The sequence below is a fragment of the Scardinius erythrophthalmus genome, assembly GCF_964197995.2.
Source record: "Scardinius erythrophthalmus genome assembly, chromosome: 6".
NCBI lineage: Eukaryota > Metazoa > Chordata > Actinopteri > Cypriniformes > Leuciscidae > Scardinius > Scardinius erythrophthalmus.
In genome coordinates, this window is record NC_138226.1 from 8,295,465 (window position 1) to 8,313,116 (window position 17,652).

The window sequence follows — 17,652 nt, forward strand, 5'->3', positions numbered from 1 at the left end:
GGGTCCATTGGACCGTCTGTTACAGGGCTGCACTTTTTTATGCTTATAGACCTTATTCAGAGCAGCGCCATGACAGGTATGAAAGCGAGGCGGTGAATGATAGACTTACTGTGTTTTCAATGGCGTCCGCTGTAAAAAGCTTTTAGATCACTCATGATTTTCCACAGCTCATATTTTCTGAATGATGTTGATGACTGTGTTGACAGCCTTTGCTTGTTGAACATTTCATACAGATGTAAATATATTAATTGTAGTGTCTGTTCTCTAACTAAACTAAATAATTTTTATTACTATATGGGTAAGTAATGCAGCAGTGGACAAGTGATGTAACTAAGCACAACTTTTTTTATTTTATTTTTTTTTTCAATTGTACAAAAAAAAAAGTGTTTAAATACTTGCAAGGGAACCAGAATGCAAGCTCTTTTGAGGAGACTCTATTGATCAGGAAGCTTTAGCAGACACTGTGTTTAATTTCCTCCAGCTAACCTTGCAGATGTGAGGGCACAGCTGGCACCAGTCCAAGCTGTTGCGTTCCTGCTTCAGCACCAGGCCTGCGTTCAGGGTCACTGGAGGATTTCAAAGAGCGCACATTACTTGATTAAATACACATCAGATTAAAAGTTTGGTGAGCAGATGGTTTTTAAAAAGAGTTGTTCACCCTAAAATTGAAATACTGTCATTTATTTACCCACATGTCATCAGAAACTTGTAGGTTTTTGTTTTTGCTATCACAATTTATAGTGACCACAGATGTCAAGGCCCAAATTGGCTTCTGAAATCATACGATAGCTTTGTGTGATCTCCACACTATGTCCAGTTAGAATAAATGCAGGTGTCCATGAGAAAAAAGTAAAAATATTACAAAAAGGATGTGCACATTCTAAATCTAAGTTAGGCTCTGGTGCAGGACAAAAAAGACAACAATAAAATAAGCTACCGATCCGAAATGTTGCACTGTTTATAATAAATATTTATATATTGAATGGAGCTGTAATTTCAGTGTGCGGATATATCTTTTCTTTTTGTCAATGAGAACAGAAACATGAATGAGATTTGAGAGCTGCAGTGTAGGGGAAGATTATTAGTGAATAGCTTTAGTTTCAGATGACTTCAAAGGCCACGTTCAGACTGGCAATCAAAATGTGTTCGTTTTTTGTTTTTTTTTGCAAATCCTGATTTTATCCAGATGCGGTTTTATCTCAGTCTGGATGCTCAAATCTGATTTCAAACTGTCTAATAGCATCATTTTGTCAAAAGATTATGGCGTTTTCCTGTGCAATGGAGGATTTCTGCACCGCAACTCAACAGGGCGCTTATTTGGAAAGCGAGATGACATGACGCACCTCCATTTTTCCTGCATCCGTTTTGGAAACCTCGTCACTTACGTGGGTATGCCCATGTTGTTACCAAAGCAACCCATTGAGATTGGTTGGTTATGTCTGGAAACGCAAGTCTTATTTGATCACTTGCAATTAATCGTGCGGACAGTCTGCCTGAAAATATCTAATTTGAGAAAAAAATCCAATTTGCCTGCAGTTTGAACATAGCCAAATAGATATTGCAGAAATAGTATTGACTATTTTTCAGGGTGCTCTGGCCCTTCCCCTCCCCCCAGCCCAAGCATACTGATGACATGAGATGTGACAGCATTTTTGTTTTGAGTGAACATTTCCTTTTAAGGCTTCTAAGGAAGGTGTTGGGTGTTTTTTTTGTTTGTTTGTTTGTTTTCTCTGCATGCTTTCCATCTCGGAATTTGCAATGATATCATGACGGAAGGAGATAAGATGAAATCCAGTTCAAAAGCTTTTATGCTCAAACTGCATTTTAGTATCTGCCCCAGAAACTTCATGGCCCAAAACAAGGCTTTTAGATTCAAGAACACCCGTTAGAGAGAGAGTTTGTGAAACTGACATGAAACAAACCTGACTTTGGCTCATCCTTTAGGCTTTTTTTCTCCCTTAAATTGTCCTCGGCAGCGGAGGCAGACACGCCTCTTACATCCTGTGAGTAATGTAGTCCCAGATATTATAAATCCAAAATATTTTTCTTCATCTCCTCTTTGGTGACACAGGCTGGAACTGTTTGCAGTGAGGCCTTGTCCCTCTGTTCCGTGTGTTGACTCAGCTGAACATATTTGTAAAGACAGCTGTTCTGTCTCTCTTCCTGTCGACACACCAAAGTGCAGTGAGGAGGGGTGTCCTTATTTTTATTGAGACTGCTTACATTAAGCGCAGACATAGGAATGATAAACATTTACATGTAAAGTATACCATAAATCAATGTGTGTATAATGTTACAGAATATTTTTTACACAGCTTGGCAGCTTTAAACAGGTTTGTTTTGCATTAACGACCAGCCGATTGTATATTTATTCCTCTTATTACTTGGCTACATAACATTTAAGTAAATAAATAAATAAATAGACATGAAATATTGATTTGAGCTGAAGTATTTGATTATCTGAGAAGAAAGAAAACCCTGAGTGGTATGAGGAACATCAGTCTCTGACAAGGTTTTATTTTGTCTAATGAAAATAGTTTATTCATCATTATACAGAATTTATGTAGTAGTAGTAGTAGTAGTTCTTAAGCACAACGTAAGATAAATTGTTAAGATCTTCATTACACTAATCATGTTTAAATATTTGGCTATTTAAACTTTTTTTTTTATCATGTTAATTTTCTCAAAGATGACAGGCAACACAATATAAAAATCTTCGCCTGGAACAGTTTTGGGTAATGAGTGTGACTGACATTATGTGACCCAGCGGAAGGGCTGCTTCACCTACAGAGTTTGCCCTGTATGCCTTCAAATATCAAATAAATTATTCACAGATTTTAACCTTGCATGACATTTGACTGCTGCAGAATCTCTTAAGTGATTTCAGGTTATGCTACATTACGCGCACAGATGCCTGTTTAGTTGGTTACATTAGTAAATGGTGCACTTTCCTCTCCGTTACAACAAATAATTCTCGAATGGGTGGGTTTTATTTTCTTGTCTTTTACATTCGCAGAACAGATAATGGAAAAGGTCCTTGGTCATGCCTGAGAGTAAATTTTCTGTGTTTCAGGTGATTCTGGTGTCTGCTAATAAACTCACACGCTACATCGAGCCATGCCAACTTACAGATGAATTTGGCGGGAGTCTGGTTTACGATCATTTGGACTGGGTCAACAAACGATTGGTGAGTACTAAATTGCTTTATTTATTGGTAGACTACAATAATTCAGTGATGTTGTGGCTAGTCTGAGTGATGTACCTTGCTGGCGATATAAAACTAAGCAAAATTGTAAGTATCAGGGGATTCTTTTAGCATTCTTTTCTTGTGGTTTTCTTAAGGCAGTGTCATTAGTCTACTTTAGTTCATTTCTGGGAATAAAACTGTCTGTTTCAATGAATTGACTCGTAGTAGCTCTGATTCCACACTTGTTTATATTGTCACGGTACCAATACCAGTACAATTTCACGGTTCTCTACCAGTTTCGGTTACAGCAAAAACTGTTGGAACTATTTTACCATTTTATTTCACTTGTTTGAAATATTAATATTATTTTTTTTAAATTGTTAATATTAATTCAATTTAATTAGTTTACTATTTATTTAGCCTTCAAATGTTTTATAAGTAAACATTGTTTATAAAAAGATTAAGTGGAAAATTAGTAATAAAATGAAGGACAAAAAACACATACACATTACACAGAGCAAGTGACAGGTCTATTAGTTTGCATTTACAGTCTAATACTTAATGCACAACTATTTTGACATACAGTATCATATTGTTTTGTCACATCTGTTGCTATGGATATATCACTGTCAATCTTTGCAGTTTTAGATTCGATCGCGCATTTAAATACAGTTGTGAAACCAGGAACTTTGCAGCGTACTGAGCAGCATGAAAAACAATACTTTTATTCAAATTGTATATGGGCTATAAACAGAAAACGTGCAAAGAGCACTCCCTTTATAATCACTGAAGCTGTCAATCACTAAAGTTCAGAGCTTGACTGAGATCTACACACCTGCAAAGACTGTGAAATGCAGTGTTGAGCGGATTCTGACACGTTGTAAATAGAAACCTTTGTTGCTCTTCACAGAGTGCTTACACATACACACGGGAGCGTTTGAAAGCAGCTTCTATCAGCGTGTACTGAATATGATGGTATCGTCACTTTGTTTTTTTAAAGCTGCAGTCCGTAACACTTTTTTTGTGTGTTATAAATGTAAATAATAAGCAAGTACATCATGAATCCATTTTCCAAACCGTGTTTTTGTCTTACGGTACATCTATATTAAGTGTTTATATTCTGACTATTCAGACTGGTTTGGGTCGGCACCACTGCGGAGTAGCCCAGTACCTGCTTGACTCCGGCTACAATGTTCTTCCGCAGTACACCTTAAAAGTTACGGACTGCAGCTTTAAGTAAAAAAAGTTTCGATGTTTTGACAACCCTACTTGTTTACATTATCATTAAAAATGTTCGCTTATATCATTTATTAAAATACAGTATGTTTTAGAAACAATAAATATTCCTATTTTTTTTTTTATATGAATTGTTGTATCGGTGAATAGAAATTCACATTTAAAATATTATTATATTGTCTACTTGACAGTAGTGGTTGTTTAGTTGAAACTAGTATGTATTTAGTAACATTTCGAATTTTCGATTTATTATTTTATGTACTTTATGTATTTTTATTAATCTTTTATTTATTTATTTCATTTTTTGGTCAGTTTTAGTAAGTGTAGTACTTTAACTTTTATTTCAGTTAGTTGCCAAAGCAACATTTCTAATTTTCGTTTAAATAAAAATTTGTTTCCCATCTAACTTGTATTCTATTTTACTTCGGGTTTTATTTTATTTAACAAAAACAATCAATAGTTTCAGTTTGTTAACAATAACAGCGCTGTTTGAAACTGTGATCCTGCTTCAGTGCAAATACAGAAATATTGAGATGGGTATCGAATATCATTGAAAGGCTGAAAAATTTACAAAAGTGTGTAGCTATATCAATATAACGGTATGCTGTTTTTAACTGCAGGTCTTGTTTGCCATTTATCCCTCATTTAGGTCTTTGAAAAATTCACAAAGGAATCCACATCCCTTCTGGATGAACTTATCGTCATCAATGAAAATGAGAAAGGAAGCCAGGCAGAGAAGGACAGGTATTTTATGTCTCGTCTCCAGGCATGAGCTCCTAATTATGTCTGCGGTTTCAGGGTCCTCTGTTTTTCTATTAACTATTAGCTGTTCTTAAAGGGGTAATTTAAAATGCTTTTGAAAGGCACTGAACTATCAAATACACACCGCAATCAATGAGTTTGTTTCATTAAATGGTCATAATTTTATAGAAAATGCTCAACAACAACATATTGTTACAATCATAGGTCTTCAGAGAGCAACATCCTGCCTTCATTTGACCCTGAAACGGTCCTTCAGACTGGTGAGTGCTGATCTGTGCTGTCTGTGTTCACATGCATCTAGGCATTGCTTTGAAATTGCAAAACTTTTAGATGTTTCTGAAATGGTTTGGGTCCATTTGAAAACTGAAACTAGTTGCAAAAGCAGATTTTGGTTTGGGGATTTGAACTGCTATGCTGTATCTAGCTTGTGATGTCAATGGTGAAGCTGTTTTTCCAGCTGGCCCGTGACTCCATTCAGTTTTATTGGTTGGGTAGAGCTAAGAACTTGGCTTTTGTGCTGTTTAGCACTCTAAAGCGATTTCACAGCTTTTGTGTTTGAAGCTAAAGCTGGTTGTAAAGTGAGTTGACACACTACCCTGATCAGTATGTCCCTCACATCATGCCCTGTGCTAAAGAATGGCTTCATCAATTCAGTTTAGTGATGTTGTGCCCCATGCAGTGGTGGATAAAGTACCTGAAAGCCACACTTGAGTAAAAGTATGTAAATAGATGGTAACAATCGTGACATTAATCGTTTGGGTCGGACTTGCGTGGGTTTTTGTCACATTGCTTTAACCGCTTGAGGTACTACTAATGTTAGCATCCTCTCAGCCTCAACTGCAAACATACTGCTGTTCTCCACTAATGCAGCATCTAATCAAAACTTTACCTTATAATGAAATGAAAACATGTACTGTAATGTAGACTGCAATCTTCCGACTTAAATTTTTTGTGAGTAACGAATATGCTTTGGGGAAATGTATTGGAGTATAAAATATAAAAACTCAAGTAAAGTACAGATTCTCCCAAAAAATACTCGAGTACTGTAACAAAGTATTATTAGTTGTTCATTACATTACACCACTGGCCCTATGTAAGTGATTTTGCTGTGAATAAACTGTAACAAGCAGGGATGTGCACCATTCAGAATTGAACTGAGAATGCCTTAAATTTCAACTTGAATTGTTTCAAAATAGAATTGGTGATCGGTGCATCTCAAATATACACTACTAAAATATTTTTAGACTTTTGTCCTCAACATGCTTCCATTTTGGCCTGTTTTGTTGCTGTATTGGGCTAATTCAGTTCATCCTTGTTTCTGTTTTGCAACTTCCATTCAAGTGCAAATGTAACATCTTGTAGGCCCCATTTAATTCATATTCGCGCTGATGAGTTGAAAGGCAACCAATTATCAATGAATTTTGAATTTTGCCTAACCTTGGTTAAAGGCGCAAATTAGAACACAGCAATGGCACAAAATTAGTTTTTCTTCTGTATTTGAGTCTGTCACTTTGTTGTGCTTAAATTAGTTGGAATACTGACTTAATGTATTCATATTATATTAAGTAAATCCGTATTCCTTTTGTAGGAGAGCACTTGACAGATGAGAACATTTGCCATCACATTTGCATTCATTGCTTTCTTTCTGCTTGACATGTGAAACACTATTACTGTTTACTACATTCCCTTTTCAAGGTATTTCAAGGCCTTGATTTTTCTGTCATAAATGTTTATTTGCTCTGTTGTCTACCTCTTTCACAGGGCATGAGTTGCTCTCTGAGCTCCAGCAGAGGCGTTTCAATGGCTCCGAGGGTGGAGGAAGTGGCACAGCCTGGTCACCCATGGACGATGAGCTGCTGGCTCAGCCTCAGGTGATGAAGCTCCTGGACTCTCTGAGGGAGCAGTACACAAAGTATCAGGAAGTTTGCAGACAGCGCAGCAAACGCTCCCAGCTAGAGGAAATCCAGACCAAGGTCATGCAGGTAAAACAGCAACAAAATGAAAAATCACTTCCAGATAATCAGGTTGTGTTTAAGGCATTCCTGTTTCGTAAGGGAGGACATAGCCTTGGGTTTATTTCATGTCTTTGCACCGTCATCTTGCTGAAACCCACCACATGATGTTGTGGAGTGTGAGGGAGTTTCAATGTCATCTGTGAACCATTTTGCTTTATTTCTATATCTAAATACCACCAAGGTTTGAAAGAGAAGACATTGTACTCTTAGTTCAGACTTTGGCTGGGCTTCGATATTATAGTGAATCAGCAGTCTTTAGTCTACAAATAGTCGTTTTTGGTGGATCTCTGCACCATACAATCAGAGTTTTTCCACAGAAAAGATTTGTCATATAATTGTAATGTATTCTTGGAAGGCTTACAAAACACACTCCCACCAAATTCCCTCTGAGAATCCGATTACTATAGAGAATCACTGTTAGAGAGCAGGGCTGTGGCGGTGCAATCATACATCTATATATTGTGCTTTTGCTTTCTTTTTTTCACTACATTGATACGAATTGATTTATATTCTTGTATAAAAAAATTACAATCATCTCTTCAAGAAATTGGGGTCAGTCATATATATAGATATATATTTTTAAATAACTCTTATTTGAATGCATGATCAAAAGTCACAGTAAAGGCATTTATAACGTCACAAATTCAAATAAATCCTGTTCTTTTGAACTTTCTGTTCATCAAAGGATCCTGAAAAAATATTTCACGGTTTCCACACAAATAATTTCTTAGTTTAATGTAATGAAGAATGTCTAAAAATTCTGGAAATCACCAAGGTTGATGCCAAGATCAGAAGTTGTGTATCCTATGAAAGTCTCCCGAAACCACTCCTGTCAGATGAAATGCAGTGTCTGTTTCCATGGTGGTCAGGATATTGGGAGGTGCACATCTTGTGTGTTGGAAAAGGAGTTTGGCCTACTTCTTACCTTCTGTGAAAAATTGTGCAGGGAAGGGGGCATCGTCTGTAATCCACAGTGCCTGAAGCAATTACAAACAGGAAGCCTTGCAAACTAAGCAGCGATTCTTAAAAAGTTCAGGCACGTCAGCATTAGACAAATTAATGACTTTCTTCACAAAGCAGGTTATCTTGCTGCGGTTCCAGACTTTTCATTTGCTCCCCTAGTTCATTGAACAACAGAAATTAAATGAATTTTTCTGCCATTTCCGTTGTAATTCCCATTTTTAACTCTTAGCTATCAAATTGAGACTTGCAAGTTAATTAACGGGTTAGTTCGCCCATACATGAACATTGTTGTAGTTTTTTTCACCTTCATGTTGTTCCAAACCTGTATCCTTTTCTTTCTGTGCAAAACAAAAGGATGAATTTTGAAAAATCTTTACAAAGAGCTTCGAAAAACACCATAAAGGCAGTCAATATTATGCTATATTTGTGTGAGGAAACAGACTGAAATTTAGGTGCTATTCACTGACGATCTTCCATTAAGCTGCAGCTCTGAGATCTCATTTTGCTCTAACATTGATGTTCATTCAAAATCTGACAGCCAAAGGATTGTGCAGCACTTGAGACCTACAACCTACATTTGTCTTTTTGTAAACAAGTACATATCTAATTAAGTAAATCTTTAATTTGAGCTCTCATCGACCTGATCCTGTCATTTAGTTAATTAGATTTGCTCTTTGTTCCTCCTGATTTATTTCCGATTAGAGTCTGCTCGGTAGCTCGGGGGTCAAATGTGGTAGTGCTTCACTAATTAAAGGTTTCTTTGTCTGTGTTTATGTGTCTTGTGTGTGAGCAGGTTGTGAATTGGCTGGAGGGTCCTGGCACAGAGCAGCTCCGCACGCAGTGGGGGATTGGAGACTCCATTCGCGCGTCTCAGGCCTTGCAACAGAAGCATGAGGAGATCGAGAGTCAACACAGTGTAAGTACAGCTGCAGGGTATCCGCGGGGTCTTGAAAAGTATTAAAAGGTGATAAATCAATTTTGGGAAAATTAAGACCCTTAAAAAGTATTAAAAAGTCTTATCACGGCTTTATAAAGTCTTAAATTTTGAAAGTATTTTTTCTGAATTAGCTGTCCAACAGTTTGAATCCCAAAAACATCGTAAACGTGTGTGAATTTAGTCTTTTTTTTTTTTTAAACGAACAGGTACATAAAAAGCTAGGCTATTGTGGGTGCGTTCGTAAATTGCCTCTGAGAGCACCAGACGTCCCGGGGCTATTGTGTTTTCCAGTCGGGCTACCAAAATGCATAACCAGCCTGCCCGACAGGCTATCGGAAATAGTGTTCGCTTCAGTCTTGTTATAATCAGATTCAGCGCGTTCTTCGTCTTCAATCCGAAGCGGCGCCGAGCACGTCAGAAACAGAGAGGACAGGCCAGGCCAGGGTGTGTGTGTGTGTGTGTGTGTTCATCTGAGTCTCATTGGTCTGCTGCGGTGCTCGTCAATGTCAGAATATTGAGATGACCAATCAAATCAAAGTAGGCGGGCTTTATGTTCACTAGAAGCTGCAGAGCGCGAATTTGAGCAGAGCGACTCGACGCTTCAGTTTACGGTCAAGTGCGAGATAAGATGTAAGTAACGTTAGCTAAACTAAACATTTCATATTTGACAGCTTTTTTAGGTCATAAATGTGAAACAAATGACAAAAATAATCAGGCAAATGAATATACTTTTGTCGAATTTCGCCATTTGGAACTGAAAATAGGCCTATGTAACGTGAACATAGACTGTAAAAAATAGAACGTGACTAATAATTAGTTTACTGTCATTGTTTGTGAGGGGACATTAGCATTAATAAAGCCGTTTTCATCATAGGCACAATATTAATAATGAATGTGTACATGTTGAGAATTAATATACAATTTGTAGCCTTCAGTAAATTAAAAAAGTTCAGCTTTAAGTAACAGGGAGAACTTGAAGAGATGGCAAGATGAGCAGACTGAGAGAAAAAGAAAGAGTGATGGATAAGAAGTGAGAGCAGGTATCATCTACTGCCTGCTGACATGGTTTTAAAGCTATTTCTGATCCTTTTTTGGCCTTTAAACTTCTTGAAATGGACATATTTGAGAAATAAAAAAAATAAACCCCCTAATAACCTTAAATGTATGACCTCTTTGATTATAAAGCCCTGTCTACGGCCCTGTATTAGAAATAAGATCAATTAATGAATGTGTACATATTGTGAATGAATTCAATAAACTTAGTTAGACTACCTAGCTTTCCTAGTAGTTTTCAGTAAATTAATGCATCTGAGAACATGATTCATAAATCACTCTATCAGTTGACCCTTTGTTTACTTTTTTCACTGACAGACAAAAATGAAAAGCCTCTATCGGTCAAAGCTCAGCTTTAGGATGTGAAGAGACAGAGCAAGAGGAAAACAAAGAGAATAGGAGTGTGATGCTGATGAGGAGAGAAAAATAATCAGCTGCCCACTTACATGGTTTTAAAGCTATTGTTATCCAATTTTTTTGGCCTTCAAAACATCTTAAAATGCACATATGTAGATCAGAGAAATCAAAATTTTCTCAGGGAAACCCCCCGAACCCCCCTAACTAGCATTCTCTCATTCGGGACCTCAGTGATGAAAAAACCCTGCCATCTGCATGTTAATGAAACAAGTTAATAGTGAGCATTAAACCCTAAACTAAATAGTTACTTATTATTTATTTTTTTATCATACCCTCATTGGGGCTGAGCCACCGACACAGACTGATTCATGTTCCATACTGGTCACACAAATTTCAGTTCAGTTAGAATCAGATGCATATTTGTTGATTTGTGTTTTGAAAAAGTTTTTGATTCATTGTGTTGACTCCTAACCAATATTCTACATTAAAAATTTAGTCTTTTTATATGGGCTAGTAAAATTCATTTCGGGCTACCAAAATCTGGAGAGTGCCTGCCCGAAGGGCTACCAGCGATTTAGAAATTTTGCGAGCCCTGCAATGTACGCTCTGGCGGTCCCATTGCGTATTGCGTATTACGTAGTGCGTATAGTCTTTATCACAAACTAAAACTGTTAAGTTAAAAGTATCACTGATGTAAATGGTTACAGCTTGAAGTGGCGGTGAGGTATTAAAAAATATTGAGAAGGTCTTGAAAAAGTCTTGAAAAGGTATTAAAATTAACTTCAAGATTCCTGCATATACCCTGAGCTGTCATCTCTGGCTTGTGTATGGCTTGTGTATGTGGTTTTTGTGGAATGTATAGCCCCTCTGAAATGCAAATGGGGAATTTTTAATAATGGACTGTTATATACAAGGACATAACGGATTGACCAAATCAGTTATGATCAAAAATTTACGCAAAATAGCATGAAAGTCATGTAATAGCTTTGTGTGAGGAACATACTGAAATGTATGGTTCTTATTCACTAATTCTCTCTAATTCTTCTCTCTTTTTTTTTTTTTTTTTGAGCAATTAAAGAACTGATGCCGCTGGATCAGTCAGCGAGTTGACCTCAAGAACCGTACTAGTTTGCTAATTGTTATTTTTGAGTCGGTTCGTGTCAATAAACCAGTCTGCAAATCAGACTGAATCAATTCACAAATCATAAATAAATGATGTTCAGTTCAGCAACTAACTCAGTCTGGTCACAAGTTAACAGCATGTGGAAGTGAAGATTATCGGTGTATACATTTATTATTATTATTTTTTTTTTTTTTGCATTTTGGAGCTTAACAGCTATGTTTAATGGTTGTAACATGTTTGTTACTTTAGTAACACTTTACTTAAGGTGTCATTTGTTAAAGTTAGTTAACAAGAACGAACAATGAATACTTCAATCTATGTCAATCTTTACTATTATAAATTAAGATCAAAAGTTGAATCGGTTAACATTAGTTAATGCGCTGTGAACATGAACATGAAACAAAAATTTTACAAACTAAGAAAGGTTAATTAATGCGGTAAAAATATACTGCTTATTGTTAGTTCATGTTAATGTATTAACTAATGTTAAAGGGTTAGTTAACCCAAAAATGAAAATTGTCATTAATTACTCACCCTCATGTCGTTCCAAACCCGTAAGACTTTTGTTCACTCTTGGAACACAAATGAAGATCTTTACTACTCAACTACCTCATTGGTTCTTGAAGAAGCTCGAACGTGCTGCGTAACACAAGAATGAATCACATTGGTTCTTGCAGAAGCTCAAACATGCAGAGTAACACGAGAATGAACCTCGTAGATTCTCGCATGTCAAGCGAACATGCTTGAGGTTCTGTTTACCACAACTGATGTGTAAGTTGATGAATGTTTATATAGGAATTTAAAGCCTAAATTCAATCGGTTTATGATATAAAGCGATTGTGTGTCTTCAGAAAAACGCTCAATTCATATTAATTTTACAATCTCTTTGTGGTCGATGCGTAGCTGTCAACGGAGGAATATAAATTTTCATAAAATTTCATTAAAAATATCTTAATTTGAGCTCCAAAAATTAACTAAAGTCTTACGGGTTGGGAATGACATGAGGGTGAAGAATTTTTGGGTGAACTAACCCTTTGACAAACGAGACCTTATTGTAAAGTGTTACGATTACTTATAGTCTTTCAACGTGCCTGTTGAATGAAAATTGCTGTGAAATAAATATTTATTTTTAGCATTTTGCAACTTAACAGCCATTATCACTGGTTATAACATGTTTGTTACTTTGTCTTTCAACTTGACTGCTGAAAGAAAACCGCAGTGAAATTTTAATTAGAACTGGTGGTAACTTTGTGGTACTCGGATGTTCTGAGTTGGTACTTGGCTTGAAAAGTTTGAAAACCACTGTTGTAGACTATAGAACTCCAGCAATCAGAGCTGCTGAGATGAGGGGCTTCATTAAAAATGTTTTATTTTGTGCTACTTTTTTTGTCTTTCAAGATATAATTGCTATATTGAGTAGATTTGTCAGGTCACAAAAGCAGAAGTCAGAGAAATTGACACTGAAATGCCACAATCATGCAGTTTATGTCCCGCAGTAGGTGGCAGTATTGATGTATTTTACTTGAGGGAATCGCAATTTTCTTGAATATTTGTGCTTCAGATTATATAACTTTGAGGAAATAAGAATATGATGTATTTAGATACATGTTAAATCTTTGATTCAAACTACCTAGGATATTTTAGTTCATATATAATTAAAACCATGTCATGTTTACAGTCTTTGTAAAAATGCATTTGATTTGCTGTGAAGATGTGGTTTTCACCCAAAGTCAGTTTTCCTGAAGGTCAGCTGTTTGGCTGTCTTTCTCAGGAGTGGTTTGTGGTGTGCTCTTGGCTTGTCTGAAGTAGTTACTGCCTCTGTATTTCTTCAGTGTGGTTTGTGGCTCAGTGTGATCACAAACAGCCTCTGTGATTTACTGGGATCTCTGTGACGTAGAGTTGTTGGTATTGATGTTTTGTTACAGGAAGGTGTTGTTTTGGAGTGTGTGACTCAGTGGCTTCATGGTTTGTTGAACAGTGACCTCTTTGTCACACTGAGCCAGGAACTGAGCCAATTATAGACATGGTTCAAACCGTAGGTTACGTAAAAGTGATTTAATGTTAGTCAGCATGCAAAGTGTTGCCAAAGTGGTGAGCTTTCTTGCAAGATGGTCTTGCAACACCCCATGAATAGGGATTTTGGACACAATAGTCATTTTTCTAGATATTTTCTAAAGAACATGTAGGCTAAGTGATCTTTGTCTATGCAAAAGTCAAAAATATGAGGGTATGAGGTTGTGATTGGTTGCCAGGACATAATGCGGTTACTAAGGTGTTCAGCTTGGTTGCTAGGTGGTTATTTACTGGTCTCTGTGCTGTTGAGTCTATATATACACTACTGTTGAAAAGCTTGGAGCCAGTAAGTTTTTTTGGGGCCAGTAAGTCTCTTATGCTCACCAAGGCTGCATTTATTTGATCAAAAGTGCAGTAAAAACAGTAATATTGTGAAATATTTAAAGCAATGGTTATCAATTTAATATACAATTTTAATTGTAATTTATTCCTGTTGGCAAAGCTGAATTTTCAGCATCATTACTCCAGTCTTCAGTCTCACGTGATCCTTCAGAAATCATTCCAATATACTGATTTGGTGCCCGAGAAAAATTTTTCTTCTTCTTCTTCTTCTTATTGTTATTATTATCAATGTTGAAAACAGTTTGTAGAAACAATAATAGTAGTTATCCTTGTCCAAGCATTCACCACTAGTTCACATGGGAGCTGTTGTGGCCATTGGCCTGCGGGATTGGTGTACTGTTTTTATGGACCTGTGATCTTTATGAGTGCTAGTGGTTTATTTAACTGTCTTAACAGCCAATGTCATGCTGTTTGCTGCAGGAGTGGTTTGCTGTTTATGTGGAGCTGAACCAGCAGATCGCAGCATTGCTGAGCGCAGGAGATGAAGAGGACCTGATGGAGCTCAAAGGTCTGCAGCAGCAGCTCAGTGATGTCTGTTACCGACAGGCCAGCCAATTAGAGTTCAGACAGAACGTCCTGCAGTCTGCCCATGAGTTCCACATGACCGCGCAAGATGTAAGATTCTAGACGATATCTGATCATGGAATCTGCACCCACAGAATTCTATTTTAAGCTCTTCAGATTTCAACAGAACACAAACATCTTTTGAATGTAGATCTAAGTAAATATGTTGGCTTCTTGTATGCTTTCTGCCATCACTAGATGCAGTGTAATACTATCAGTTCTGTTTACTTTTCCAATGTACAGTTCTGGTCTTATTGTGCACAGTTCACCTATGCATGTTATTCCAAGTGAAATGCAATCAAAATGTAATAACTTGCTCAGCCTCTGAAATAACTTAATGGCATGCATCCCTCTCATATTTTCATCCCATCCCATCCAATCAACAGGCTCCAATGTGGTATTTATCACCCACGCTTCACAATCCAATCCAAATTCCAGATGGATAAAATCTAGTCTCATCCTACATTCTATTTTCCTCTTGTTTTACTTGGATTTGTCAAATTTTAAAGTCAACATAAAATGCTATTCACAAGCCATTTACGCATATTTAAAGTTCCCCTATTGTGCTTTTTCGGATTTTACCTTTTATGTAGTGTGTAATAGAGCTCTTTGTGAATGTAGAAGGTCTGCAAAGTTTTAAAGTTCAAAGTGCATGATAAATGGAGTTATTGTCTCCCAAAAGAAAGAACCAATTCTGGACTGCCTGAAACGAGTCGTCAGTAATTCCAGTCTTACTTTCGGCACAAACCTTTGTTGGTTTGTAACACATTTGCATAATGCTTTTCATTGGCTGCCCACAAAATACATCTAGTTTGAGCAGTTTTAGACATTTAGGTTCTAACACAATAGACTGGGCCATCTGACCAATCAGAGCAGAGTAGGAAAGGAGAGGTTTAGAGAGGCCGAATCCTTTATCAAACCATTTCAGACAGTGTTAGAAAAGAGATTATACTGCAGTGTATATTCTGAGAGAAAAAAAAAATAAACAAATTTTAACCTTGGATGCATGTAAATATATCGTTGGAGACCTCTAAAACAATATTAGGAACTACTTTAAAATAGCATAATGGGGGCACTTTAAAGCCATTCCACAGATTTCCTCCCCAAATCATCACAAAAAAGTGTACAAATTATTTGTTGGCCGTATATACATGGAAAGCTTCTTTCTGATGTCAGTGTCTGTGTTTGTCTCAGTTGTCCCAGCAGTTAGACGGGCTGTTGGGAATGCTCTGTGCAGACGTCGCCCCTGCAGATGGAGCTGCAATCCAGCAAACTCTAAAACATCTGGAGGAGAAACTCAAGAGCGTAGGTTAGGAAGCCCTGTTGTCCTATTCATATGTTTGATCCTGTTTCATGTAATTAAAGTTTGATAAAGCAAAACTTCTGGTACTTATTCATTAGTCTTACATAACCAGATGTTTGATTTACAAGAACCACCCAGACATAAGGTTATTGTTCAATTCGTTATACAGTTAATTTAGTTACCGTGTCGTTTTGAGCTATGCTTTATCTGAATTATATAGAATTTAAATAAAAGTTTAGTCTTAAATGAAATGCTATATACTATGCACTGTCTACTCAGCCATCTAGTATATAAATTTTATAAGGATATTTTGTCATCCAACATCAAAGTCTGATAGCCCCTCCTCCGCTACATAAGGAAAGCTGTGACAGTTAAGTGCACAGTGTCCCAACATTCCAATTTCCACACTTGATTTTTTTCGGGTAAATAAGTGCATCGTCCGGGTATTTGAAGTGCACTTTTTGTATTTTGAATTGTCAGTGTGAACATACTACTTGCACTATTTATACTATTTAAAAAAAACTTAATAAATGAGTGCATAAGTACATTAATTGGGATGCTTTTTTTTTAAACTCAATTTCATTTACATTTAGTAGATGCCAAAGCGACAGAAAAGTATACTTCAACTCTGACATACTGTAATTCATGACAACAAAGCAGAATATGCAGTTCTGCTTGTAGATGTCTAGTTAACTTGCTAATTAGTGCTTCAAACGAAAAAATAGTGAGCAGCAAAAAAATATGAACTGCAATATACAATATACATGCAATGCAATATACATGCATGCCTGCCGTCCATCTCTGAGACTAAATATGCATGAACATAAAACAGGAGACGTGTATTGAGTTTCTCTCACTGTCTTCCAGAGGGTGCCTTGCAAAGTTTAAGAGAAAAAGGCCAAGTGCTGCTTGACCAGATGTCTACCCAGACGTCTTTTTCCTACGGCAAGGACGTAGGCATTGAGAACAAAGATAACATCGACCACATTCAGAGCGTCATGGAAGACATGCAGCTCCGCAAACAGAGGTTCCTCTCCTATTTTTATGATTTCTCATCATGGACACAGCACTCCTGGTGTACCAAGAGCAAGCGAAGAGGGTCTTATGTGTTTGCTTGTGTTTTATAGGTGTGAGGACATGGTTGATGTCAGGAGACTCAAGATGCTGCAGATGGTACAGCTCTTCAAGTGTGAGGAAGATGCTTCGCAGGTCAGAGCTTGAAATTCAATTGAAAAGACTCTTTTGAAGTGTGTCTGTTGTTCCTGAGGGTCTGTAAGGGCTGTTTCATTTCTTCTCAGGCGGTGGAGTGGTTAGGAGAGTTGCTCGATGCTTTGTTGAAGACCCACATCCGACTGGGAGATGATTCACAAGAAACCAAAGTTCTGCTGGAGAAACACAAGAAGTTTGTGGATGTTGCACAGGTATTTGAAACTGAGGTTTTGATTTTCTTCTTTTAATGCACTTTGCTTTAACAAATTGGCACATTGAGTCATATTGAATCCACTGCTAAAGACATTGTGAAAAGCTAAATTTTCCACATTATTATTGTATTTTATAATATTTTATTTTTCAGTTTTGATCAAATAATAATTTAATCCCGATTTATAGATTCTCATAATTAAATAAATTCCAGCATTTTATATCCTTATGACCTATTATGTTGTCTTCACTCATTTTCATCCGTTAAAGTTTTTTATAAGATATTATTGTTGTTGTTTCACTTCAAATTTAAATATC

The 17,652-nt window shown here is 36.7% G+C and overlaps 1 protein-coding gene across 1 annotated transcript in view; it reads left to right on the forward strand.

Annotated features, from left to right (window-relative positions):
- Window positions 1-17,652, forward strand: part of sestd1 (SEC14 and spectrin domains 1) — a 38,097-nt gene that overhangs the window by 16,263 nt on the left and 4,182 nt on the right. Inside the window, exons 7-16 of the mRNA XM_081368040.1 lie at window positions 3,074-3,187; window positions 5,073-5,167; window positions 5,390-5,445; window positions 6,947-7,167; window positions 8,957-9,079; window positions 14,469-14,663; window positions 15,807-15,921; window positions 16,783-16,942; window positions 17,043-17,124; window positions 17,214-17,336. Coding sequence (XP_081224166.1) covers window positions 3,074-3,187; window positions 5,073-5,167; window positions 5,390-5,445; window positions 6,947-7,167; window positions 8,957-9,079; window positions 14,469-14,663; window positions 15,807-15,921; window positions 16,783-16,942; window positions 17,043-17,124; window positions 17,214-17,336 — 1,284 coding nt within the window. The remainder of the gene's footprint in view (window positions 1-3,073; window positions 3,188-5,072; window positions 5,168-5,389; window positions 5,446-6,946; window positions 7,168-8,956; window positions 9,080-14,468; window positions 14,664-15,806; window positions 15,922-16,782; window positions 16,943-17,042; window positions 17,125-17,213; window positions 17,337-17,652) is intronic.